Raw genomic sequence first — 25,405 nt, forward strand, 5'->3', positions numbered from 1 at the left:
ATGCAGGAGTGATACTTCGGAACACACTTTACCCACCTTGCCTTCCAATGTCTCTCGGGATGACTGTATCGCCAGGAGCAGGACACCGTTATCGGGCATTGGCAGCGGGGCAACCTCCGGCAGGGAGGTCACCACCCTTGTGTATCAGTCCATTCTCCCCTGGCACTGGAGATTAGGCTCCTTGGCCATCATTCCAGCCCCTGCGCCTCTTGAAGTGGGAACCAGTGCAGTAGAGCATGTCTGTGGCCACATCTAGGCCATGGCGACGGCTCTGGATCACCAACCATGGTCAGTTTCAGCATAGTGTGGTATAGCTCTGTGGTCAGCAAAAAAAAGAACAGTGACCAAGTACCAAATGTCAGTCCTGTCGGTGTCCCCATTTGCCCTGCCCAGCAGGCCTCACCTTCAGGAAAATGAGCCCACTACCCAGAATGTCCAGACTTCCTCGGGGGGGCCCTTGAGGGTGCACTGTAGCTTCAGGAGTAGCAGAGTGGAACCAAGAGCAGAGGTACAGGTGTACACACTCCTGCAGCACAGCATATCTTCAGTACAGCGTATCCAAATCTGGGGATTGCAGGAGGGGGGTGCGCATCCCACTTCAGCTCTGCCAGAAACTCCCTTCTCTGGCATTTTTCCCACCACACAAGTTCACTCGACAACCGGTAGCTGCCAGGGGTGGCACCCCCTTTCAGTATAAACTTTGTCTGAGGCCTTCCACCACAACTTTCCTACAGTGCCTCATAGCAGGCCCGTACCCCGAGTTCGATCTTGCTGGCGAGTTCAGGCACCTTCCTTCAGTCGTGTGCCATGCACACTTGTACCCCTCTCCCCTGGATTCCTGGGCATAACTTTGAGTGATGGGAGGGGGTAAACGAGGGGGATGAGACACAAGAGGCCGCACGCGGTCCAGACCGTGACGATTCACTGGTTGCAGCTGCAACCTATACGCTGCTGGGGCCACAGCCCGTCTTACCCACAGTAGAGCGTCTCCCCTCAGGAACACCAGGTTCCTCCTGGACGCAGTCAGTGGCCTTCTTGCGGCAGCAGAGCCCACCCCCCCCCCCCGGGGCAGCCATCTGGGCACCACAGGAGGTGGCAGGCCCTCTGTCTGCACCACCTGGAAACAGTCACTCCCTTGCAGGGGTTGAACCATCAAGTATCGTGGGACAGACACCTGGCCCTAGTGTTGCTGGCTACCTGTCTCTAGCCCTGGCAGACCCAAGAGGATCACTCAGGCCACAGTCCTTGGGCTCTCTGACGCTATGTGTGTCGCCTCTCACCATCCGCAGCCCATCCCAGGCCGCAGTGTAGTCACAATGGTTTTCTAGCATGCACCCCCATTTCATCTTGCCATCGGGCAGCGTCCCATATCCTGGTGGATTTGGGAAAGTGCTGCGGCTCCGAATCGCAAGCATTGGCCAGGATATTGAAGGATTACAGAGGGCTGGGCACGGAGCTCACTCAGGGAGCATCCGTCCTGTCTGGCATCTTAGCCACACCCCCTAAGCAATACATTCGGCCTCTGAAAACACATGCAATAAACTTACTTGATACTAAGTATTTTTAAACTAGGATTTATTTGGGTCTATGAAACAGACAGTCAACTGCATCAGTAGATTCAACCACAAAATTAAAGGTGTTGTTGATGTTTAATCTTTGCACTTTGTAGCTGAGAATGGAATTAACAGACGTATGATTAATGAAGACATAATGCTGAATAAAAATAAACTAAATTTTGAAGACTAGGGCCCTCATTACAACCCTGGTGGTAAATCCCGCTTACCGCCGCACAGAAGACCGCCAACATACTGCTGCGGCCGCGGAATTCCGCTACAGGTATTACGACCCACAGCCCAGAATCCGCCACAATACAGACACCCACAAAAGTCTGCCACACCAAAGGTCAGTGATAAACTGGCGATAACAAAACCGACACCGTCACGCCAACAGGAATACGCCCACACTATCACGACCCACGAATCAACGCGGCGGTCTTTCAACTGCGGTAATCCATTGGTGGTACAAACTGCCCCGCTCAAATATGCACACATATACAAAACACAACCACATTGGACAAATCAAAATACACACAACTGATACACATACACACACCACTCCCACACACCCAATCCAATATAAAGCACACACCCACATTACCCACAAACCCTTACTACCAGAAATTTGAAAGGAGGCCAGAGAGAGACACTACCTAAAACAACACCAGCATCCACAGACACACAACACCATCACTTACACAACATCCACGCACCTCAAACACACACCAACACACCCCCTCACACATCACAACAGACACCACCTCACACATCACCCACACCACATCATGGCACCTCAACAACACCCCAGTTTTTCTGAGGAGGAGCTCAGGGTCATGGTGGAGGAAGACGTCCGGGTAGAGCCACAGCTATTCGGATCACAGGTGCAGCAGACCTCCATTGCGAGGAAGATGGAACTATGGCGCAGAATTGTCGACAGGGTAAACGCAGTGGGACAGCATCCAAGAACACGGGATGACATCAGAAAGAGGTGGAACGACCTACGGGGGAAGGTGCGATCCGTGGTCTCCAGACACGAGATTGCTGTACAGAGGACTGGCGGTGGACCCCCACCTCCTCCCCCACAACTAACAACATGGGAGGAGCAAGTCTTGGCAATACTGCATCCTGAGGGCCTCGCAGGAGTAGCAGGACGACTGGACACTGGTAAGGCAAATCTTTACTACCTTATCCCCCACACCCCACCTGCATGCCATTACATACTCCCACTCTTAACCTCACACCCAACACCCCAACAACCCACAGATACCCCACCAACACAACCCACACATCCTAAAACCAAGCCCTGCGTGTAACACCAATGCATAGACACCCATCACCCAAGCATGTCCACTACAGAGACTCACTCATGCCCCAAAATCACCAATCACCCAAGGACCAAGCCAATAATGCAAGAACTGGAGTAGAGGGTCAACCACCCATTGCACACGATGGCACACACAGATACAATAATTATGCATTTACACCCCAAAAGGACCCCTACCCAACGTCACCGGACAGGAGGTGCCAGACATATCCAGTCCCCCCACAGAAGAGGCCCACAGTGATGACAGCAGCTCTGCACAACTGGATCAAGATGACCATCCCGGCCCATCTGGAACCTCGGGACAGTCGGTTCCCCTGACACTGTCACAAGCCACCACAGAGCCTCCCCCTCAGGAAACACCAGCACAGCACCCACCCAGCAGGCCCATTCCTCTGTCCCCAGGACATGTCAATCAGCAGTGTGTCCACCATTACAGGAAACCCAGGCAAACCCACCAACCCAAGAAAATCAGGCACCTGGGGGCAGTGGCAGTGGGCACGCGGTTCAGGGGACAGAGGCACAGGATAACAGGTAAAGTGGGGGGACTGCTGTGTGATGGGGGAGGACAGGCCCAGGGAACCCACTCTCCACGAGGCACTCTCCAACATCATGGGAGCTTACCATCATTCCCAGGAGAAGATGGCAACGGTACTGGCCAAGTTTCAGGCGACCCAACGGCTGCAGGAGGAACACTACCTTGGGATCAGGGAGGACTTGAAGTCCATTAACACCACCCTGGTCACCATTGCAAGGGTGCTGGCAGACCTTGTCAACACCAGCAGGGACACAGTGGCACAACAAGTGGCCCCTGACACTAGCCTGGACGATGAACAGCCCTCCACGTCCGCCGGCGCTAGTGGACAGGAGGCACCGCCACAGGAACAACAGGACACCAGCATCCCACCCCTGCAGATGGAGAACCACCCCGCAAACGTTACCTGAGATCCAGGAACAAGACAGAGAACACTGCCAAGACCCCCGCCAGAAAATGAGACCCCCCCTGAATGTCACCCTTCTGTCCCACTATGTCACCCTGTCCATCCTTAAACTGCCATGGCTTCACTTCCTATGCCCCTTTGGACAATGCACCTGTGAAACAAATAGACTGGACTCTGCCATGGACATTCCTCCACCATCCACAGCCTATTTTATAACCCCCTCCACTTAATAGCACAGGAATAAACAGACTTCAATCACAAAACAATCTGGAGTCAGTCTGTGCTTTCACAAATGTGTAATTGCAATAACTATGGAATATAGCAATGTCAATGTACTTGTTCACATACCAATGTAACACAGCTGTAGGCCAGCAGTAAACATAGCAGAGGGCACAAAGTGGACCCAGATCTGTAAAATGGAAAGTCAAAGTGACAAGTCAGGGTCCATACACTAAATGAAAATGACACACTTATGCTGGTTCCAACAATAGAATGAGATGTGGGAAGCAGTGACATTTTCTTACCTGTGTCTCACTGGAAGTATTGCATGATGATGTTGTTTCAGTTGTCGATATCCTCTTCTTCTGCCTCCTCTTCTTCACTGTCCACAGGCTCCACAGCTGCCACAAGACCAACATCTGGCCCATCCTCCTGCAGAAAAGGCACCTGGCGTCGCAAAGCCAGGTTGTGCAGCATACAGCAGGCCACAATTATCTGGCACACCTTCTTCGGTGAGTAGTATAGGGAGCCACCTGTCACCCATGTGCCTCATTGTAGCGTTCCTCTGCCCTTGTCCTGGGATTCCTCACTGGGGTCAGTAGCCATGACAGGTTGGAGTAAACAGAGTCACCTGCAAATGTCGAGGGACAACTGTTAGACACACACTAACCCTTAGGGACAGCCCCATACCCAGACAGCAAATGAAACTGTGTGGGGACTTTAGGCTCACCTATTAGCCACACACGGTGCCTCTGGAATTTGCCCATCACATAAGGGATGCTGCTATTCCTCAAAATTTAAGAGTCATGCAAAGGGCCAGGATACTTGGCATTGACATGGGAGATGTACTGGTCTGCCAAACACACCATCTGCACATTCATAGAATGGTAGCTCTTCCGGTTTCTGTACACCTGTTCTTTCCTGCGTGGGGGTACAAATGCCACATGTGTACCATCAATGGCACCAATGCCTGTTTTGAGTGGTGTGGATGGAAGATACGTAGGGGGGGGGACTGAGGCCTGCCTGTGCGGATGGGTAGTGTATGTGCGTCAGGGCAAGTGTAGGAACTGGGGGGCAATGAGTAAGGCGGTGCGGACGGGTCAGTCATTTCCTTTCCCCCTGTACCATTCCTCTAGGTCAGCGCCCACCAAAAGAAGAGTATTTGGCGTGCCATCGCCAAGGATGTCCGGACCCTGGGGGTCTACCACAGACTGAGCACCCACTGCTGTAAAAGATGGGAGGACCTGTGCCGGTGGAGCAAGAAGACGGCGGAGGCCCAGCTGGGGATGGCCTCCCAACGTGGGAGGGGTGCCCATCGCAACATGACCCCCCTGATGTTCCAGGTCCTGGCGGTGGCCTATCCGGAGTTGGATGGGCGCTTGAGGGCATCACAGCAGCCACAAGGGGTGAGTACACTCTCATTCAGCTGAATCTGCGCGCATTACGAGGTGTCTGGGTGGGAAAGGTGGGCAGTAGGTTTCCCTAGGCCAGGGCGAACTTGGTAGGCAAGGTCCCTTGTGAGGCAGGCTATGTGGCACCCCAACCCCACCAGTGGTAATAGCCATCTACACCTAGTCAGGCTCCTGTAACTTCCAGGTGTTCAGCAATTGGTCTTAGGCCTCGTACCCCATGGTCAGCTGAAATGTCTAGGAACTGTTAGTGCATGGCGTAGTGCAGAGGGCTGCTCCCTGTGTGTTGTGTCCGCCAACGGTAGTGGTGTTGCATGCACTGAACATGTCTTCTGTCTTCTCCCCCCCCCCCCTTTTTGTGGTCTCCCTGTTCTTGTGTGCAATAGCATCATCAGGCGGAGGAGCATTGGCACCGGTAGCAGGAGGGAGCTGCAACCCACTTGGCCCTGGAGGGCGAAACAACGGTGTCTGAAGCCATCAGTGGGACGGAGGGCGATGGGAGCTCCACAGTGGGGACAGGAGCAGACAGCAGTGACAGCGACTCCTCCTCCTCTGATGGGAGCTCCCTTGCGGTGGCGGGCACCTCTGTGCCCACCGCATCAACAGGTACAGCTGCCACCCCCCCCACCAGCAATGTCCTCCCCACAGCCCCTCAGCGTGTGTCCCGTGCCCGCTCACCCAGGAGGATAGGCATCTCTTTCGCCCCATGCACCTCAGGCCCTGCCCCAGTCAGCCCTGCTGCCCTCAATGAGGAGGTTATTGACCTCCTGAGATCCCTCACTGTTGGGCAATCTACCATTGTGAATGCCATCCAGGGTGTAGAGAGGCATTTGCAACAAACAAATGCATACCTGGAGGGCATTCATTCTGGGCAGGCAGCCCAATAGAGAGCATTTCAGGCTCTGGCCTCAGCACTGATGGCAGTCATTGTCCCTGTGTCCAGCCTCCCCCCTCCAACTTCCTCCACCCGACCCAATCCCCTGTACCTCAGCCTATCCCACGCACACAATCAGACCAGCATGCATACTCATCAACACACAAGAGTGGGCATGGCAAATATAAGCACCACACATCCCACAGGCACTCACACAAGCACCATCCCCATGCAGACACAGCAACATCCACTGCCTCCACTGTGACCCCCTCCTCCACGTCCTCCTCCTCCCTCCCTGTCTCGTCTCCACTCACACCTGTATGCACTACATCCTCAGCCACTGCCTCCATCACCAGCACGCCCATCACCACACACCGCGCTCACGTGCACTCACCACACCCACTACCATTCACACATTCCTAGTGTCCTCTCCCAGTGTGTCAGTGAGCCCTCCTCCCAAAGCACACAAACGCAGGCACACACCCACCCAACAGCCATCCACCCCACAACAGCCCCCGGCCCATGCACCTTCACCCAAATTCAGCAGACCTACACCTCCTACAACCACTACCTCTACTGCCACTCCCAAACCCCCTTCATCTTCCCGGCCCAGTGTGTCTAAAAAACTTTTCCTGTCAACCCTTGACCTCTTCCCTTCACCCCCCCGTCCTTCTCCTCGGGCCAGGCTTTCCAGGTCCCAGCCCAGCACCTCAGCCACCAAATCCCCAGGGTATGTCGATGCCTCCATGGCGTATCATGCTACCTGACCCTCGCCAATCTCGTGGCACATACACCCAGGTGAGGGAAGTGTACCGGCCACACTGCACGTGGAGCACTCTGGGTACAAAGCCCCCTCCAGAACCAGTGGAGTATCACATCCACTACCTCAGTCCTTGGCAGTATGAAGCACTCTGGGCACAAAGCCCCCTCCAGAACCAGTGGAGACTGTTTTCCCCAGGATAAAGCAGTGGGCAAACCACCCACTTGAGAGACTTGAGAGACTGTGGCTTTGCATTCCCCAGGATAAAGCAGTGGGCAAACCACCCACTTGAGAGACTTGTGAGACTGTGGCTTAGCACTCCCCAGGATACATCAATGGGCATGGAGCCCCCTTGTGCAGCAGTGGCGTTGTGCATTCATCAGGCTGAGGGCCCCACCCCCCTCCTCCTTCCCCTGAGGTGCCTGTATATTTTCGATCTGATGCCCTAGCAGTGTTCTCTCCGTTTCCAGTCAGGTATCATGTGTGGGCCTCGCCCATACATTTTGGGCCCAGTGGTCCACGGACAATGATTAGTACACTATCCGGACTTGTGTAGTTGGTTTACATATTTGTATATACTGAATGTGGAGTTTTGACTAATGGATTTTTAATGATTACAATGATTACAATAATTTCCTTTTGTCCTTGCGTTCTTCCAGGGGCTGGGGGGTGTATATGTGATGTTGCTGCATGTATTTGTGTGTATGTTGTTGTGTGTGAGGGTGAAGGTAGGGGTGTTGCGTGTGTGTGTCACTCTCTTTCCTCCCCCTCCCTTGTGTTGTAGGTGCAGTACTCACCGTGGTCACCGTCGCCGCAGCCGCCGCCGTTCGTACTCCTGGTAGAAGAGGAGGTAAACCAACATGGGTAACACATGAAATTCGGGCTCCATGGCGTCCTGGTTCCTCGTTGGGTGTCGAGTAGTGAGTGTTTTCCCTTCTGTGTACTGTTTCCGCCGTGCTTTTGATAGCATTGGTTCCACCCCAGAAAAGGTGGCGGATAGGCCTCTTGTAATACAGTGGGCGGTACTTTGTCTCCCGCCTGTCTGTTGGCAGTGTCCGTCGCGCTGTTTGTTTCTACCACCGTGGTGGTCGGAGTGTTAAAGTGGCTGTCTATGTTGGCGGTTTCCGCCACGGTCGTAATCCCATTTTTTTTCCGCCGGCCTGTTGGCGGTATTACCGCCGCTTTAACACTGACCGCCAGGGTTGTAATGAGGGCCTTAATAATGCTTGCAAGTCGTTTTCCGAGTATTGGTATCAAAGGCATCTACTAGCTTGTGGACAAAGACAAACTCCTTCACTTGAAAACAAATTTATCTTGAAAACAGCAGCAATACTTTGGTTTAGGACTTTTGTGATATTTTCTGTTGTAAAAGCTCATCATTCACCACAGCTCTAGGCCAGAATATACCCATGAGCAATCCATCTTCAATTAAATATTTAATCTTCACAATATTTCCCAGATTTATTCTGACAAATATAGCTGACTCATTCTAACGAAATAATTTGATCTAAGCTGGATATTTCACGCCAGACAGAAAAAAATCTGCAACTAATGTCAAATATTTTCATGACTTTCTTTTAAGGCCGATAATAATGACAATTGTCACACATCAACCAGCTGAGAGTCATCCTAAATTATATTCCTCTGTTTTTGCCTGGGGCAATATTGGGATTAGCATCATCGTAAACAATTTATGATTCCCAGCAATGCTTTTACTGTTGATTCAGAAAGCAAATAGATTTAAAGGAAAACCTTATAAACAGTATTCACTGAACCACGAGAACGTGTCAACTATCCTGTAGCGATGTGGAGTAGCAGCAGGTTACATCCTCTGACAGAACGAGCACAGAGCACGCTGAGCCAAGCGTACCGACTGCAGGCAAACACACAGCAACTACATGTTAGAACCTCGGCTAAAATGCTCTTCCACTGCCACCTCCCATGACAAGTTCTGCATAATTCTGAATACAACTAGACATATTTATAGTTATAGTTTGATTGTCACCTCCTGCAGATATATCTAGGTCGTGCATTTTGACCTTGATGAAAGAAAAAGATAAGCAAACACAATATTCAAAACTATACAAAAATGATGGTATTTTTGTTAAATCTCCTAAGCACACCTTACAGAAGCACTGACTCTAGAGAGACATATATTGCGACAGGAAAGATTCTGGTCTTGGTCGCATGTTCAATCATCATTTCCCTTGTGTGCCCCAAATTAAACTGGGTCCTCACAGAGGTTTTCACCAAGCTTTTAGATGTCATATGTCAACTAGGTAATTCAACTCACCCATCCCTGAAACTCGACCACTAAAGCAGCAAAGGACTCCATCCTCAGTTAAATCAATTCCAAAGAGCTTGCATCCAATGCAACTGTTCCCATATAGTATCAAACAGTCAAATTTATGATGAACACAGAAGACCCTGGCTGAGACCTTCCAAGTGACATGGTGCCGCTGTGTGTCATACAATATTGGCTCTCTTCACGCACTCCCCTGGTAAGGACCCAAAGATTACATGGTGAAAGGCCCAGTGGACTGGAAACCACAGAGTGGGTTCCCAATTTGTCTGCATAGGCTCTGCACTCCTGATGTCCATCAGGGTTTTCTGTCTTTCATGGACATCAGCAGTAGTCTCAGAACCTTTTGGGGAGGTTGAGAGGCTCTGGTCAAACCATCTTGATATTGAATGCAGGGCACATAATATAAAGAATTGGCTTACGAGGCCTAAGCCATGCCCAGTGATGTTGGCCCAGCCCCCTACAGTGCTGGACTCTGAGTGATGAGCTCAGTGTCACCCCCTTCTGCAGATCCTTGGACCTCCTCCTCCTCCTTCCACAGTCAAAATATTTTTAAGGTTGATAGATCTGCTATCATACATACACGCCCTCAAGGATAAGATATGCAAACCAGCATTCATTGTAATCAATTTGCTTTTATAACATTGGTTAATTCTTCGGAACCACAAGACCTGCTGTATTTCGCAAATACATAAATTAAGTAACAGATGTTTTTAGACCAAACCGGCATTTCCTCTTACCTATATGCAGGAAGAAAGGCTCCATGAGCAGAAACCTGGCCACAGGTGGTCACAGGTCTGAAACCCAGCACTTCAGGCTCAGTATTACATCTTTTTTTATTCAATACGTTACATACCATAGGGTGAGTAACAAGGGATTAGCCAGAAAAATAAAATTCCCCCCACTTTGAACCATGACCCAAAGGCACTAAAGGAGAGAGAGTGAGGCATGCAAGCCTGACAGTCTTTTGGGACACTGTCCCCTTGAGGGAATCTTGAAATGTATTTCCTTCATTCTTTCTTGCTTGTTTCATTTTCCTTTCTTACCTTAGATCCATCCTTTCTTTCTTTTTTTTTTTCATCAAGCCGCCATGAATTTTTTCTGTTTCTTGACACCATCCTTAACATGCTTTTTCCTTTATTCATCCATCCTTTCATTTCTCCTTCCTTCTTTGTTTTTTTTGTTTCTTTCTTTCATCCCTCCTTCTGTCATCCATCCACCATATTTCCTTCCTTCTTTCCAATTATCCTGTTCTATGTCCGTTTATCCATCTTTGCATCCATCCATGCTTCTCTCTGTCCATCCTTCTCGTCATCCAACATCCATCAATTTTTGCACACATCCTTTTCTCTATACTTCTCTGCCTCTCTTCATTCGTCGATTCCTGCATCTGTCCATCGATTCAACCTTTCTTGCACCTTTCTCTCAATTCCAGCCATACTTCTCTCCCCTGGTCGTTATTATTAGCATTTAATACTTACAGCACTTAGAGGTGTGCTAGGTAGCACTATATAAATGTCATTATATTGTCTAGTGAAAGTGGGTATGCAAGACATTACATTTGGAATGAGGACTACTAAGAGTGAACACATGCACGTACTCAAAGACTAATTTTCACTGACGCTTTTCAATATTTGCATGCAGTCCTTGTCACAGTTAATTACACAATGACAACGGCAAATGTATCTTTGTATACAGATGCGATGTACAGCTGTATCCTGCAAAGTGAAAATCCCAAATTGTGACACAAGGCCCATAACTGCCTGAGACATATTAACCATTGGATAAAGGGAAAGTACCTGAGCTGCTGAGATTATGGAAATAGGTAACTGCACCATGAACACTGTACCTTTCCTTTGGTCAGAGGGGCAACTCTGACACCAGCAAAGGATGCCAAAAGCCTTTGGTCTGGGTTGACTCAGATCGTTCATAAATATGATCACAGCCATCAAACAAATTATACATATCTAACTCATGTTGAGAAGTATCTTTCCAACTCCTCCAGAAAGCCACAGTGTCGGACTTACCATAATATTAGTACTTTCATAAATGGATCACCACAAATAATCCATGCTCAGGCAATAAAAAAAATACAGATGCTCCTGACGTTAAAAATTTATATTTATCCTAATTATATGATGAGAACTACAAAATGTACTTCTTTCTAGGGGTCTTGCCATGCATACAAATATATTAACAAGTCATAGTGCATCAGAAGAGAGATAAAGAAAACAATGTAATCTCTACAAAGTATAGCTACACATGAAATGTGGATGTTTTGCCTTCTTTCCTGAAACTTAATAACATGGCCGTAGTTTTAATATTCTCTAGCAAAGTTGACCATTCGTGATCTGTATACCACAAGCCTGTGATCTCCTTCCCAGTGCAGTTCTGCAAATGGGAGCAGGTCTTGCCCTTAGTGTTCTCTTTACAAGTCTCAGCAGTATATGCAGTCCTTCTGTCTTTCACTGGTTCATAGGTGTTCTGAAGAGGCTACTGGGGGTGCCACAATTATGTGCGGTGCCAGCCTGTGAGTAATGGAAATGTCTGGTCACTCCTTAACCAATGGTGTAAATGGCCCTACCCCCTTTACTGTAAATCATCATACAGTGTACCTATCTACCTAAAAACAACATGAGAAAACATTTCTTTCCCTGTGCAGAGCTCCATGTGCCCACCCACAGGTTTGGTCATGATAATGGGCAAACCCTCCCTTTTGGTCACTTAAAACTGATTCTGGTAGCATTCTTTCAATTGGATTAAGTTCCTGAGCACAGCCCAGATGGCTATGGTGTCAAGGGGAAGTCAGCCCTTCTCTTTCTGGCTCTAGGAGCCACTTCACACCTCTTCAAGGAGCCATTCAGCTCCTGGATGACAGTGAACACTGGCAGAATGGTACATTTGGCTCAGGCAGGAACATTACAACTTCCTGAAAGTGTAATTTTCCAAACAGTAGTAGAACATTTAAATGGACCATTAAGTTGAGGTTTAAATTACCATTAAAGAAGTCCTTGAATCTTTTCTCTAGCTACTCTCAAACTGAAGCTAAGCATTATAAGGTCTTATCATGTAACCCAATGTGTTTTTCTATGAGGGGGGGCAGCCGTGCCACAAAGAAAAACTAAATTGTAGGTTTTTCACTGCTGGGATATTAAAACATTTAAATATAAATGTTCCACTTTTGAAATACCATGTACTCTGCCCTTTTGAACTTTAAGGCCTATTTTTAGGTGAAGTGTAAGTATCAACAAGCATTTGCAATGCAGTGGGTCTCGTGTTTGCTCGAGTTAGAGCTATTAGCGGTGCAGACTCCTAACCAGCTTTTTTTGCCACATAAACTGAAAATAAAAAGTACAACAGTTTCACATAAGTGAGCCGACGGCCGCCATGAGTTCAAAGCAGATACACAAAAGGAAACAGAAGTTCGCAGTGAAATGTATCGGCAAAAGTGCAATTATCCATGTAACAGGGTCTATGTCATGCAAAGTGCTCAACTCCTGCCCAGCGAGATCACACTGCATATGAAATAAAGAGAAAAAGTAGTCCAGAAACCATACAGAAAACACAGAGCCTCGTATGTTTTCAGTATTTGGCTGGTGCACTCGAGGGGGGCTAAACACCGGAAAAGGCAGGACGTATGCATGCCTTTCACTAATGAAATCAAGCTAATTTTAAAAGGCAAGCCCACGAACCAACCAAACTGATGGGCGTGGTTAAAAGCCCACAGAGAGATTACACCAGGGACAGAGCGCTTTGCGCGCTCAACCCTAAAAAAAAAGGAAGGTTTAGGTCAGGGAAAAAAAGTTTATTGTGCAAGGTCAAATTTGCACTTTAAGACTGCATACCCAAGTTGCAGGGGCAGGGCTGGAGGCATGCTTTGCATTGCCGCTTTAGTGGTGGCCCAATATGTGCTGCAGTCTACTAGTAACATTTACCTTACAGTCCCTGGGTACACTTTTAAACCATATAATAGTGACTTATAGGTAAGTTAACTATACCAATCAGGAGTATAGCCAATATCAACATGTTTGAGGAATTGGAAAACACACTCTGGGGTTTGGTTAGAAGTGTCCCTGTGCAGAATTAAAAACACCTGCAGCATTAGTCCAAAAAACATAAGGGTGACCATTCAAAAGAGGCATTTTCTTATAGCACGATAAACAAGGGTGGCAGGGTGTAAACTGACAGGAGAGGTTCAGGGATGTATTTTTAGCAAGGCACTGAACAATGAAATACGGCTTGGGGGAGACATGTAGAGCACAGTGGATGAGAGATCGTCTGATTAGGGATGTTAATCAAGAGTGGAATAGAGTGGCAGGGTGACGTGGAGAGTGACAGATAAGTAAGGGTTGTCTTAGTGCACTGATGGCAAACAGAAAAGGTAGCTGGGCCTGAAGGGAAGGTAGGCAAATGAGTGAGAGTGGAGTCAAGGGTGAGCATAGCTCAGTGGGTGGGCGGAGACACCCATTATTAGTGTGGCAGGCCAAGTATACAGAGGCGTTCTTCTGATAAGCCTGGTCACCAGCAGGTTACACAGAGAAGAGATGTTGCTTGAAGGGTGTTGTAGTAATCAAACTGGAATCAGATAGGACCAAGACATTTTATTCAACCAGACTCCTCAACCGCTATCTCTCATCTGAACATTCTTAGTTGAGCTCCAGTGCATTCCATTGCCCAGTATTCTGAGGTTACAACACTGGGACATACCATTCTGTATATAGATGTATAACTGCACTAAAATAATATTATAAACTGATAACTATTAATGAATACAGTAATAGTGAATTAAATGCTTGTAAATACATTCTTGATTACAAGGTGATTGAAATTGAAATCAATTAAATTTACAGATTATAACTTATCTCCCTTCCTTACTAATGAAACATGTAGTCCTTGTGCCATGATGGAGTCACTCTATTTCTTGAAGGTCTAGACTCTCCTTCCAGTTTGAGTGGGTCACCCGCACTCCCCTCAGACCCATACCTTACTTTATTTCCAACACTGTCGCCACAGGACAATCTATTCATACTCCACACTCTACCATCCTCCAGTGTTACCACATTTCTTCGTACTCTTGTTATTCTCAAAGGTTTGGAAAATGTACTGCCCTCCCTTTGGGTTGATTCCAGGAGTTTGACCTTAACCCACTGTCCTACCCTCCATTGTCTATTTTTCATACCAAATTTGTTATCATACCAATACCGGTATTTTCCTTGATGCCTCTGAACTTTTTCAGCAACCTTCTCTCGATGCACCCACCGGGGTTTCACCCCCTTCAACCAATTAGGATTTAGTTTAGTTCCAGAAAGCCTTCCGTTAGGCAAAAGGAACGGTGAAATCCCAGTGACCATATTGGGCATGGTATGGTATGACCACAACATGTATTTAAGGGCCAGTTTCCCCGACTCTCGAGACACTGAGGACAATTGCAGACATTCCTTAAACTTCCTATTAGCTCTTTCAACTAAACCATTTGCTCTGGGGTTGTATAATGCCATTCTAAAATGTTGAATGACGATTTTCTTTAAGAACTCCTTCATTGCGTCTGAAGTTAACTGTATTCCATTATCAGTAATTAGGGTGCTGGGGATGCCCTCCTTTATGAACGCTTCTGTTAAAAATTCAATTAAATCCTGTGTGATCACATGGTTCACTAACGTAGTCCTTATCCAATGTGAGTGATAACCTACCAGCACCAACATGTACTTTCCTCTCACACTAGATTGACGAGAGGACCCATAATGTCCAACCCCAAATTGTCCCAAGGCTTTAGTGGCACTCCAAACGGAGACAATGGAGACTTATATATAATCTTAGTTTTATCACTCATCGCACATTTAACACAATCTCTTTCTGTATTTTCCACCATTCTGTCCATTGTGGAAACTAGTATGTGGCCCTAAGTTTGTTTTTGGTAAGGTTCTTTTCCAAATGGCCCTCATGAGCTAAATCCACCAATTTGTCCCATAATTTACTTGGAGGTACTATCCTCTCACCTCTCATCACCATGACATTGGCTATGTGTAGTTCTGTTCTTACCTCCCAATATCCTTTCAGCTCCTCTGCCAAGTTCTTGGAGTTTTCTGGCCAGCCCTTGACTATCTTTTCCTTCACTAAACTTAGGACCAGATCATTCTTTATTTTTGTATCCCATTCTGCTTTTATTAGGCCTGCTAAATCAACATATAACACTAGTTCAAGCAGATCGTGTCTCTTTACTTCCTCTTCCCACCTTGGCAATCTCGACAAGCAATCTGCTATGACATTTTTCTTCCCTGGGACGTACTCCACTCCAAAGTTAAAGCCTTTTAATCCTAGTATCCATCTGGCAATACGAGGTGTAGTACCGTCTCTCCCCTTGGGGGATAATATAAAAGTGAGGGGTTTATGATCGTTCCTGACACTAAATGGTAGGCCCCCAAGGAAAAATGTAAAGTGACTTATAGCCCAGTAACAGGCCTAGGCCTCTCTCCGTATTGTATAGTTATAGAATAGAATAGGATAGAATAGTTCATTTCTGCACCTCTGAGAGATCTAGTCGCAAAGGCTACAATTTTCTCTTGTCCATCCACAATCTGGGATAGGGTGGCTCCTAGACCTTTTCCACTAGCATCAGTAGTTAGTAAAGTTTTCTATTTCCTAAACTATGGGTATTGACTATGGTATTCTTCACTACATCAAATGCATCTTGGCATTCTGAATTCCAATCAAAGGAGATTTTTTTTAACAAGGTTCTCATTAGTGCTGTCACATCAGCAAAATTGTGTACAAATTTGGCCATGAATTCTGCCAAGCCCAGAAATGATTTTAGCTCTTCCTTATTAGTGGGCGCCAGTGCATCTTTTACAGCAATAACTAAATCCCATTTAGGTTTACCTCCATCCTTTGTTATATTGTGACCTAGGTACTCCACAGATTCTACACCTATTTGACATTTGTCCCTCCTGACGGTCATGCCTGCTTCATCTAAGGCTTTAAATACCTTTCTTAAGGTTAGGTTATGATCACTTTCTGTACCTCCATATACAAGGATATCATCCTGGAAGCACATTACTTGGTCAATCCCTTGCAGAATATCTTGCATGATTCGCTGGAAAACAGCTGCTGCTGAAGCAAGGCCGAAAGGCATTCTGCAAAATCTGAAAGCCCCAAGTGGGGTTATGAAAGATATGAGTGGACGAGATGAAGGATGGATTTCAATTTGATGGTACGCTGATAAGTCTATGACACTGAAATATTTTGCTGATCCAATCATACTTTTCATTTCACTGATCCTGGGCAAGGGGAACCGATCTACCCATTTATTGGCATTTAAATCTCTCAAATCAGCATATAATCTTATTCCTCTGCCACAGGGTTTCTTGGTGACTTCAATGGGAGCCAACCATAGAGAGCTTTCTATAGGTTCTATGACCCCTCGTTCAACTAGCCTGTTCAGTTCTTGTTTTAATGGTTCCTGCATGAGATGGAGAATGGGCCTGGCCTTGTGAACCACCAGAATGGCATTTTCTTTTTCTTTCATTTTATCTTGGAAGTTCTTCAGAAGTCCTAACCTGTCCTCAAATAGCTTAAGGAATTCCTCACATATGCCCTCCCCTGTCGTAGAGCCATCCACCAGCAATACTTGTTCTTTGTTGTTGGGATCCAACTTGATTCCCAGTTCTTTTTGGTGCTTCCATAAATTGGACCCTTTATTTGCAAAATAAATGTTGCCACTTAAATGTAATACGCAAGTTTAACATCCCCCTTAATGGTATGGGATCTCTATTATATCCTCCTGGCTTTATGTCTGCAGGTAATAACTTATATCTTGTATTTTGAAATCTGTTTTCGAATACACTGTAATCCATGAAGGTAAACGGTGAACAAGAGTCCGCAAACACCTTTACACTGACCCCATCCAATTCAATGTCACAAGCAGGATACATGTTCTATAGATCCCTGGTTCCTTTAACTTGCAAAACAAATTTGCTTTTCAAATCTTGTACTTCTTCAACTTTGTGTATGGGTTTCTTGTCATTTCTCTCATACTTACACACATGTGCGTAATGTCCTTTCGTACCACACTTCTTGCATATGCAATTGCGAGCTAGGGCTATTAGCTAAGTGTCTAACATTACCACACCTAAAACATTTATTTTTGCCACTTTCAATATTAACCACTGCATTTATTTTTACTTGACACTTCATGTACCCTCCCTTCTTCCTCCTGGCTCATTCCTGTCTCATCCTGTTTTGAGTGCACTTTAACATCTTTTACTAAATCAGTTTCTATGGAGTGTCTCATTTCTTTCATACACTCTGCTGTGTGCTCAATGCTCTTTGCTATGTCCACTGCTTCCTTCAAACCAGGAATGTGAGCCAGCAACTTTTCTTGCACATGAGAATTATTTGTGCATCTAACTAATTGATCTCGTATTAAGGAGTCCCCAAGTTCACAAGTGCTGGCCAAACCCCTAAGACATGCAATATAGCTAGACACCCTTTCATTTTTCCCTTGTGTTCTACTGAAACATTTATGCCTCTCCAACACCACAGTCACCCTGTGACCAAAGTGACTTTCCAGTTTAAGTGTTTTTTCGGACCCACCTAGACTGTTCCCTTCCTCCTCCTCATCTTTATCAGGTTCTGACAAATTTTCATATACTTTTCTCCCTTGAATACCTAAATCATGCAATAGAATATGTTGTTTCCTTACCGCCATAACTTTTTCCCCTCCTATTGCTATTAAGTATGACTCAAATAATTTTGGCCATGCCTTCCATGGTAATGTGGGTTCACCTATTTCATTAAGAAAAGGGGATGGCCGTGACATACTTGCTGCTGCCATTCTGGTCTATATGCTTACATATTCAATTAATGACAATACAAGTACTAACACCTTCTGTGACACTTATGTTAAAACCCAATGTTGTATACTTTTAGTTGTAAAGCTATAGATAAGACAGTTGCAACATGTGTTACACTCAAAGCCCCTGAATGGCAGCTGGGCAATATTATTCCTTTTATCTGTAAAGTTAGAGGTTAAAGCGAGACAAACGCTTAGATTGTTTCCATGTATTTCAATCCAGACCCCGTCCGTTTTCCTTGAATGACAGTTAGGGCATTCCGAGCCTGGGCTGACGCTCCTCCTGTTACTCGTCCCTCAGTGCCACACTCCTCCTGCAAAGCAAAACACGCCTCCTACTTCTCTCGACACGAAGAGGTGAAAGGACAGGCTGTTACAACTCCTTCCCAATCCGAAATTGACTCGCAGAGCTCTCTCGCTGTAATGGTCATCCGCAGCGAGGACGGAGAACGCTCCAATCTACTCGGCTGAAACGTCAACAGTTTTGTCAATTACTGAAAATGGATAAGCGTTTGATCCAACTCCTTCCGACTTCCCTCCACACAGGAAACTGTACGATGGATTTCACTACACTTTCCTTCCTCTTCCTGGACTCGGAGACAGTTACACCATTAGCATCTTGTTGAAGGGACAGGACCAAAAATATCAAAAATTCTGTGATTTCCTACATTGATGTATCGCTCACTTCCAGTAATGGTAGCTTCTTTGCCTCAAACAACGCCGGTACGTTCAGCTCTTCAAACGTTTTATTCCCTCATAGATGCAGAAGGCACAGGCCCCAACGAACACCAGATAAGATATAATTTATGACACAAATGTTGGACGTTTATATTACTGTACACCTGCCACTGCTTTCTCCTCAGTGGTAATACCAGTATGAATAACGTGAATATGGTCCCTATAAAAAGCTATTCTATCCGCTCAACCACTGAGCAAGCTGGACGCAACCCCTTACTTCAGATTTAGGTTGACATTGTCCATATAGTCACCTTAAATGGGGCTTATCCTCATCCTGGTATAATAAAGGGGCTAGTACCGTGTATAACTCCGTTATGCAGTCTATAATTCGTACCTTGCTCCTTGAAGTCCTTACTTTCTTTTCAATACACATTGCTCTTGATCCCACCAGTGAGATGGTAGTACGTAATCAGGGGTAAGGAGTCTTCATTGCCCCCTGCTCAGATAAATGCCACCCTCGTCGCCAAATTTCCTGGTAGTAATCAAACTGGAATCAGATAGGACCAAGACATTTTATTCAACCAGACTCCTCAACCGCCATCTCTCATCGAACATTCTTAGTTGAGCTCCAGTGCATTCCATTGTCCGGTATTCTGAGGTTACAACACTGGGACATACAATTCTGGATATAGATGCATAACTACACTAAAATAATATTATAAACTGATAACTATTAATGAATACAGTAATAGTGAATTAAATGCTTGTAAATACATTCTTGATTACAAGGTGGTTGAAATTTAAATCAATTAAACTTACAGATTACAACAGGTGTGATGTTGATTTTTTTTCTAAAGTTGAGGAGGAATAGTGCTTGGTTTTGCAAATACATATATAAATGTTCTTGCTTTCTTGGTAATGCTTGTTGTGAATAAATTCACAAAGAATATATAAGTAAACATTTCTGAAAAGTGTGATAATTAAATAAATGTACCTGCAATCCTTTTTGCACTGTCACCTTTGATAAAGCCATAAGTTTGTTGAAAACCTTGCCATGGCTGTCAGGCTGCAGGCCCATTGTCGCTACACGTACAATGTGATTTGCTGATGATTTTGAAAGAAAGATGAAATAACGAGAAAATATATACATTATTTACGCCTGAAATGTGCCCCTTGCCGTGCACTTGTGGTTGTCGATAAACTGATGGATTTGGACCCTTAAGAAATGCTCTAAAGGAATATTTTGCCTTTGTCAAATGAGTAAATGGAGCATGGTGCTGCCAGTTTATGCCACGTGCCTGACCTACAGGGAACCGTTTACTTAACTGTAATGTTTTAATGTATTTTGACCCAATGCAGGAACCAGTTTATCAAACATGACCTGCATAGGATAAGCTTCTGCATTGTCTTGCGGTCCAGGTGTTTGACTAACTTCCATTTGTGACTTACCTGTGGGTGAACTACATTTGTTGTTAATAGCCATGTCAGGCTTAATATTTACAATGAATACTGGGACCTGTTATTGCAATCGTAGGTGGAATACGCAATGTACGAAATACAGATGTTTGAAATGTTTTGCAAAGATGACACTGAGCCCGATGTACAACGAAGTTATCACAAAATACTGTCTCCAAGTTGCATTTACAATAAGTCCTTTCCAAATACTGATTCCTCATCTATTTATAAGCACGTTTTAGGAGTCATGAAAAGTTCCTAACTCCTAAAATAGTTTTAATACATTACAAAAAGTGTTTTTGCAGTTGCTAACTCCAAAGTGGAGTGTTTCCAACCACAAAAATGCTTTGTAGATCTGGCCCATTTTTTTTCCAGATTAGCATTTCAGTAAATCCTAAAATGTATCCCCTTGCTACACCCACCTTAGACCTGTACTCAGTTACCACTTAAGTCTGAACCATTGAACTGTCCGCTTCTGTGATTTAATGCCATGAGGGCATGGTGTACGAATGCATTGAAAGCATCACATCACATAGTTAGTATCAGGGAAATTGCCACTATGCGTTAGCAATCCTCCTTTCCTTGAGGGTCCACTGAAGGGAAGATGTAAAACACTGACATGCCTCTGGGTGGCCAGAGTTACTCTATTTGCCAGTAATGGGGTGGACCCCACAGTTCTATTGAAACCTGCCGATGGGGGCAGTTCATACTAATAAGGCAGGCGACTGGACTGTGGTTTTCATCCCTCCCAATTTCAGGGTGAAAGGAAGTGAGGAAGCCAGCTCATCTTTTCAGATATTGAGGTTTAAAGTGTCCAACCAATTTCAGGACCCAGCACTCCTGCTAGCTAAAAGAGAGATAACAAGGAATTGGAAGGCTGTGAGGGGACCTCAGGGTGTGGCCTGGAAGCATGAATTGCAGAAGTAGGTGGGGTGCGGAGGGGACCGTGATAGTTCGGGAAGCTAGGCGAAACCAGGGCTCGACAAAGGGGGCTCAGTCCGGGGGTACCCTGGTATGTGCGCTGGAGAACCTGGAAGGTTAACCACTGCTGGATGAAGTACCCTGTCCCTGAAGCCAGGGGAGCGATTGGCTTACTGCCTAGCAGGGCAGGATGCTCTTCCCTCCATTGGACACCTACACTTCTTGAGAGGGCCTTGGGGACGGGGTACCTCCCTGGGGACACTTGACACTGCGGTAGACATCAACTACACTTCAGAGTTCCTGGCCGGTACGAGGCACGGGGGTTGAGTACACTAACCTGGAGCATATCGGCTTTGGCGAAGTATGGGAGGAGGGGATTTATCGCTGCTGCAGCTGTATGGTCACTGGCTGAACTAGATAAAATGTGTCAATGTTTATGTCAAGCGTACTTACACATCACCGGTAGGATGTATTGTATTGTTAAGACGACGACACCTACAATAACCATGTACTGTGGCTGGGGCTCCCGCCATGTTCTCTGTGTGCATGTTAAACCTCAATAAAATATGTTTAAAAAAATCTTTTGAGATAATGATCTGTTCAACACTGTCTACCTATGTTTCGCCTGCGCCACAGAACTAAAAACGTCACTTAATGCACTACAGCTCCTGACACTAAGTTAAGCTGACCAGTTAGCTCAAGTACTTTTGCTATCCTGTAATTGCAAACGTGTTCTTGCGCTGTGAAGGTTTGTTTTTCAAATTGTATTTTACAGCTGATCAGATTTTCAAAGCATTTACAAAATGTTAACTCTCTGAATTGGTAAATATTGCAGGCACAATAAGTCGTCCTTGGGTTACAGTGACACTGTGAGCTTTGCCATGGAATCCGGACCTTTAGAATGTCTCCAAAGGAAAGCGGCCTGGGGAAGGTAAACCTGCCTGTGTATGATTTTCATTTTCACAAATGAGGTTACTAGTATGTTATGCAAGCGTGTAGGGTGTAACTCGCTTTAGCATGCTGTGGCAGGAAACTGGCAGCGGAATATGTTGCCAATGCCATTTTAAAGGCGATGCTGGAGATCTAAAACGTCAAACGTTGGATTCATATCCTTCGTGCTCTGCTGCTACCTACGAAGGAATGTTTTTTACCATTAGCCCCCAGCTGTGTTCCGGTCAATGAACTTTGCACAGATTTGCTTTATTATTTTTCTACGGGTAACTTCTGGTACTAAATTTCGGGCTCATTGTTCACCTCCAGTTTAATTTTCTAGACATGGTTCAAACATAACTCTTGGCACGTGTTTTGCTCTCATCTAAGGAGCACAGCTCGTACTGTTTGCTGATTAGAATATTAGTGCCTGATAAATAGTCAACTGCTACATAAGGAAAGTAACTTGGTATAAAAGTTCAAACTTTTGCAGCAGTTTTATTTCACAAGTACTTACCTTGACAACTCTTGGGTACTAACTAGCTAGTAACTATATGATGAAAATTTTCATACAAGTTGGTGGTTAACATCTGCTATGCTTGTATCATGAGAGCTAGATGTGTTTGAGGGAGCAGCATGTTTGTTAAATTATGTATCGAAAATGCAACTGGTGTGAGCATTAATGACGCAAAATTGAGATTCGAAATATTAATTGGAGACAAAGGATAACAAATCAAAATGGGGAAAGTTCAATTACCAAAAGTTAACCTAAAGACAAGGAATGTAAATCAAAATTTTGTAAACAACTAAAAAAAAAAATCTGTAGCCCATTGGACTATTCAAGTTGTATTTAACAAGCACTCCATTTTGGAGTCTCGCCACGTAAGCTGAAGCCCAATTTTGACTCCTCAAGTACCGCTAATGAATAAAAACAATTCTCTAGTTTACATGTCGAAGAATTATCAATTCTAATAGGGACACTTTATTTGAAACAGCCATGTGAAAATCACATCAACAGTTTAACCAATTAACTTTCCCAAGAGCACTATGGAAGTGGGGGGGAAAGAAACCAGGAACAATGACTAGGCAATAGCAATCATGCATGGTGGCATATAGTCCTTCCTGTCTGTCTCCTATCCCTCTTTCGTCCTACGATAAGCACGTCATTCTGTTCTGTTACTCCTGTTTTGAAGATTAGTTACCTAAGAAAGCAAAAGACGTATTAACGTAGGAAGTAAATATCCATTAGCATGTCACATTCATGCACGAGAAACATAACAGGCATACCATTGCATTGAGCTCTTGTACAGTTTGTAACTCGTATAACCATCATCAAGTTTAAATGCAAAAATTCCGCCACTTTAAAACTTACTTACCACTAGGGAATTCATGTAAATTACTGGCTTGAAGTAAAACCTCTTGAAAGTGGAATCAGAAGGCCATTTGGCTGCTATCATCCATCCATGCTCTCAGGTTGAATGCATTTGATGCCATGGTGCCTCTCGCTCAAAGCCCGCCAAACATACGGGTGTCAGTGCCGGCTTTATGCATCGCACATGTGACCCACTAGGCAGTAGTCGAGGAGGAAACCACATTGAACAGCTTCTTCAGAGAAATGAGGAGTTGTCTCTCCCCCAGAGATCTAATTTCCTCCGTCATGGACTCATTCGCCTTAATGTATCAAACCATATATAATTTTTGGTTGTCATTAAAATAAGGGTTTGGTCTTTTTGCCTCTGGAAATGTGGAAGGCAACTCCTTCAAGGGTAAAGACTGTAATGCCCAGAGTGCTGACATCTGAGACTCTTCTACAGGAAATTTAGCAGAGTAGCATGCCCAACTTACCTGACAACTCCTTCCTAGCCAGATACCTGTGCTCTGCCAGGATAGGAAGAGGTTTTAGACTCTTAACGTCCCACAGGGACGAGTACCTCAGTTCTGATGTAACCGACAGTCCGATAACTCTCATTAGTCCGCGCACCAGAGGATGCTCCCCCATTGGAAGGCACTCAATGGGTTCATGGACAGATAACATGGATGATCTAAAGGAGTTTACCAGTCTGTAAGGCATATCTGTTGATGCCATATCAGAGAGAAAATGTAAAACCCGGACAACACATACCCCACTGGATCCAAATCCCTCTACACACTCCAGCCCACCTATCAGGTCAGCCTGTTGTCTCCTCACTTGTGCTGAGATGTGGTTTTTCATAGAGGATAGGGGATGTGCGTATCATGTCTTCTTGCTGCAGTCCTGGAGAGATACCTCTGTCACAACAGCCATCGGATCGGTCCTCCAGCAGAAAATCCTGGGAACCTGATGGTCCAGGCAGAAGGTAAATAGATTTGCCGTGAACTCACCCTATTTGCCATCCAGCACCCTGAAAATCCTGGGGTCGAGCTTCCACATATTCGTGTCCTGCAGAGATCTGTAGTTCCAATCTGCGAATGTTGTTCTTGGAGCCTGGTAAGTGGTCCTTCATCACCGAGAATGTGTGCAAGGCAGAACTCCCAGAAGTCTTTGCTGAGTCTGACAGTGTCTTGTATTTAATTCCACCTAGGTTATTGATGTACCTTACTGTTGACACGGTGTCCATTTTCAAAAGGACACAGCATTGTATTTTTCCTTTGGTCCATCACCTGACTGCGAAGGATCCTGTTAGCCACTCTAAACAATTTATACTGAGTTTTTGTTCTTGAGATGACCGACTTCCTCCATGTGGATAACCCTCCACAGTGGACACCCCAGCCCATCCTGCTTGCATCCATTTCTATGATGAGATCCGGGCAGGATCTGAAGATGTCTCTCCCAATCCAGGATTGCATATGCATTAACCATAACTCCATCTCTTCCTTGGCCTCCGGTGAAATGGGTACCGGTTCCTCATAGGAGAGACCCCTCCTGAGGTGGAATGCCTCCAGACTTTGTAGGGCTCGATAGTGCAGGATCCTGGGGAAGATGGCCTGGATGGAGGATAAGAAGAGTCCCACTACTCTTGCAAGCTGACAGAGTGATGTATTTGGTTTGGACAAAGTCTTGTGTAGTGTCTGCCTTATTTTCACTAGCTTCTTCAAGGCGAGGTTCTGTTTGGTCTCCTTGAAATCTATAATGAAACCTAGAAATGTCAATCTCTGAATTGGCATCACGTGGGGTTTGTCTGTGTTGATCAGAAACCCCAGGGGTTCCTCAT

At 45.6% G+C, this 25,405-nt stretch overlaps 1 protein-coding gene across 3 annotated transcripts in view; it reads left to right on the forward strand.

The window, feature by feature from the left end:
• Positions 1 to 25,405, forward strand: part of SLC36A4 (solute carrier family 36 member 4) — an 820,425-nt gene that overhangs the window by 265,358 nt on the left and 529,662 nt on the right. For 2 of the 3 annotated variants that reach the window (XR_011194611.1, XM_069202450.1), the window contains exon 6: positions 22,120 to 22,215. Coding sequence is in view for 2 of the 3 variants with exons in the window: in XM_069202450.1 (XP_069058551.1) it covers positions 22,120 to 22,215 (96 nt within the window). In the remaining variant the exon portion in view is untranslated. Of the gene's footprint in view, positions 1 to 18,867; positions 18,954 to 22,119; positions 22,216 to 25,405 lie in introns of those variants that run through there. The other variant, XM_069202452.1, reaches the window with a different exon arrangement.

Source organism: Pleurodeles waltl, chromosome 8, assembly GCF_031143425.1.
Source record: "Pleurodeles waltl isolate 20211129_DDA chromosome 8, aPleWal1.hap1.20221129, whole genome shotgun sequence".
Classification (NCBI taxonomy): Eukaryota; Metazoa; Chordata; class Amphibia; order Caudata; family Salamandridae; genus Pleurodeles; species Pleurodeles waltl.